Source organism: Pundamilia nyererei, unplaced genomic scaffold, assembly GCF_000239375.1.
Source record: "Pundamilia nyererei isolate P.nyererei 1_Seehausen unplaced genomic scaffold, PunNye1.0 scaffold03826, whole genome shotgun sequence".
NCBI classification, from domain to species: domain Eukaryota; kingdom Metazoa; phylum Chordata; class Actinopteri; order Cichliformes; family Cichlidae; genus Pundamilia; species Pundamilia nyererei.
In genome coordinates this window covers 1-2,718 of record NW_005191227.1, presented here as the reverse complement: position 1 = coordinate 2,718, position 2,718 = coordinate 1, and the positions used below count along the sequence as shown (strand labels likewise).

The window sequence follows — 2,718 nt, the reverse complement described above, 5'->3', positions numbered from 1 at the left end:
GCCTGACAATTTTCTCAGTCAACGTCAGCAAATTAAAGTTAAAGGCACAAATACAAGGAATTCAATTCAGTTTTATTTATGTTATGTATATAACAATAATCCCATCAAGGCACTTTTATTGTAAGGAAAGAAACTACACAATAGAGTGAAAACCCCAACAAATGACTCCCTATGAGCAAGCACATAAACACAAGGTTAAATTTCATCAGCACATAGTAAAGAACCACAATGGTCTAAAATACAGAAGAAACCTCAAATCTCAAAACCTGGAGCCAGAGAGCACGACAGGACTGTTGGGTTTTCTCTCTATTGTTGAAGGGTATTTACCAATATAAAGTGTCTTGAGGTGACAGGTGGTGTGACTTAGTGGTCTGTAAATTGAATCAGCTATGATGAGGAAATACTGACCTATTTCTGCATCGACTGAATTTGTGAAAAACACAACCGTGTAACTGTGTACAACTTAAAAACCTGCACTCTGTTACTGTTCTGTAGGAGTTACCAGAAAATGAACATCTCCATCCTCCGCTCAGTATCACGGTTGTTGACTGGCGTGCTTTTGGTCGCAGTACGCTTGTTGGGAACCACATCATCAACAACCTCAAAGCTTTTAAACCGATTCCACTTCCAGCCCTTCCTGCACCCATACAGACACACAAACCACCCAAAGACATCAGCACCCCTGGACCTGCCATGACAGTAGAGCCACACAGTGCTGAGGGTAATGCTAGTGTGTGTATTTGTTCATTACATAATTATTGGTTATGACATGCATATTAATTCAACTAGTTATGATCCATATGCATTATGGAGAACAGTGGCAGTCTTGCAGAGGATGGTATTTTGCTGAGACTTTGGAAAAGATCACCTGACACAAAAGTACATAAAGAATACAAATGAACCACAAAATGACTATAAAGAGGTAAAAACAACAACAACAACAATGCAATTATTTCCACTGATGGCTGTAGAGGGTCAAAAGCAGCTACTACATTTTCCTGTAGAACTGACCATTCTTGTACAAAGCACGCATTGTGCTAGATTAACAACTTGCTTAATGAATAATTACTTAATTCATATTTAATTAAAGGACAATTAGACTGTGGTTCACGTAATAGAAATACCCTTTTTGGTCAACCTAGACAGACTGAATTACCTGATGTGTCCATGTGCCGTTTGTCCGATTCCCTCCTTCCACAAAGATTTTCTTTTGAGGATATTTCCAATAGTAGGTTCACATGACAGCATCCTAAAAGCTGCCTCTTGTCCACCAGGACGGTCACAGGATTCTCCAGAGACTAGTTCGGCTGTAGCAGTGGCTAACCAAGATTTCCGGATCACTGTAGAGGATGAACCCCTACCACCCGCTCCACCACCTGCTCCACCCATTCCTAAGCAAGAAGCCAGAAAGAAGAAGATGATGATAGTTAGTTCACACAATAAAAATGTTTCTGTCAGTCACATAAACTGCTCTCTATACATTTTTCAAATATGTATACATGTTTTAAATCCAGGAGAGCAAGGCAAAGTCCACCCGTAGTCGTTCCACCAAACGCAGGAAGCGGACTATCGCAGATGAATCAGCTGAGAGTGTCATCGACTGGTGGTCCAAATACTACGCCTCAGTAGAGAGAGAGGTATCTAAGATTGCTGGGCTGTTGTCTAAAAAGATCAAACAATTATTTAAGTAATTTTAAAATGTAATGTGAACATATGCTTCCCTGATTATGTTCCAGATCAAACGACGGGACAACTCTCCATTTTCTGAGGTCTCCAAAGGTACATATGATCAGTGCTTTTTGAGCAGCTGCTTGTGTTTTGTTCAGGGTCAAGGGTCAGTATTAGAGGACCGGCTCCCTATTTTGCAAGGTGTGAGTGACACAGTTTACAAAATTTGGGAAAATTGAAAAATCTGAAATTATCAAATTGGGTAAAAACTCAATCTTATAAGATACCTCTCCTCTCTCCCAGTTTGGATTCAGGATAATGGTATCCAGATTTTGCATAAAAAGCTTATAGTTGGGGTCTGATCACTCTTTTCACTTTGCACATGTTTACAGACAACTTCTGGACGTTTACATCGATATTAGTAATTATTAAACTGTCTCTCTCCCATAGTGTGCCTTTTGTCCTGCCTCCCTCTGCTGTCTTCTCTTTCCCCTCATCCCAACCGGTCGCAGAACAGAGCTGCCCCTCCCAAAGTTCTATCAGTGCTTCCTTCCTGTTGAAAAGGAGTTTCTCCATCGTTGCTAAGTACTTGCTCACAGTTGATCGTCTGAGTGTTCAGGTTTTCCCTGGAGTATTGTAGGATCTTTACCCTACAATAGACGAGGAACAATTTCAGAAATGTTCCTTGTGTGAACTGAATAATGTGCAGAAAATAGCCTCTAACCACTCTCAGTCATTCTTCTTGTGATTTGATTGTGAGAAAAAGTATTTTTGACCCACCATCTTAAGTGTCTGGACCATATATAAAAAATGAGAACACAAAATTGAAGCCAACATTTTCAGTTTCTAGGTGCTACCATGTTGCATTTTTGGAGTCTGCACAGTGGGGACTTGAGGTGGAGTCGTGGAACTCTTTATGTAGCCTGGTTACTCTGTTTCCAGTTTAATCTCAATTTAAATTTGTAATGCCTCAAAAATCCTAAAAGTTCTAACAAAATATGACTATCAAATTCAAATTCAAATTCAAATTTTATTTGTCACACACACACA

At 39.7% G+C, this 2,718-nt stretch overlaps 1 protein-coding gene across 1 annotated transcript; it reads left to right on the top strand.

Moving 5' to 3' along the window:
* Positions 1–342: 342 nt before the first annotated feature.
* Positions 343–1,779, top strand: LOC102197290 (fer-1-like protein 6; the record flags this gene model as incomplete). Its single annotated transcript, XM_005755845.1, has 4 exons — positions 343–721; positions 1,275–1,426; positions 1,515–1,637; positions 1,737–1,779. Coding segments are annotated over exons 1-4 (346 nt in total), but the record flags the coding sequence as incomplete, so codon positions are not given.
* Positions 1,780–2,718: the final 939 nt, after the last annotated feature.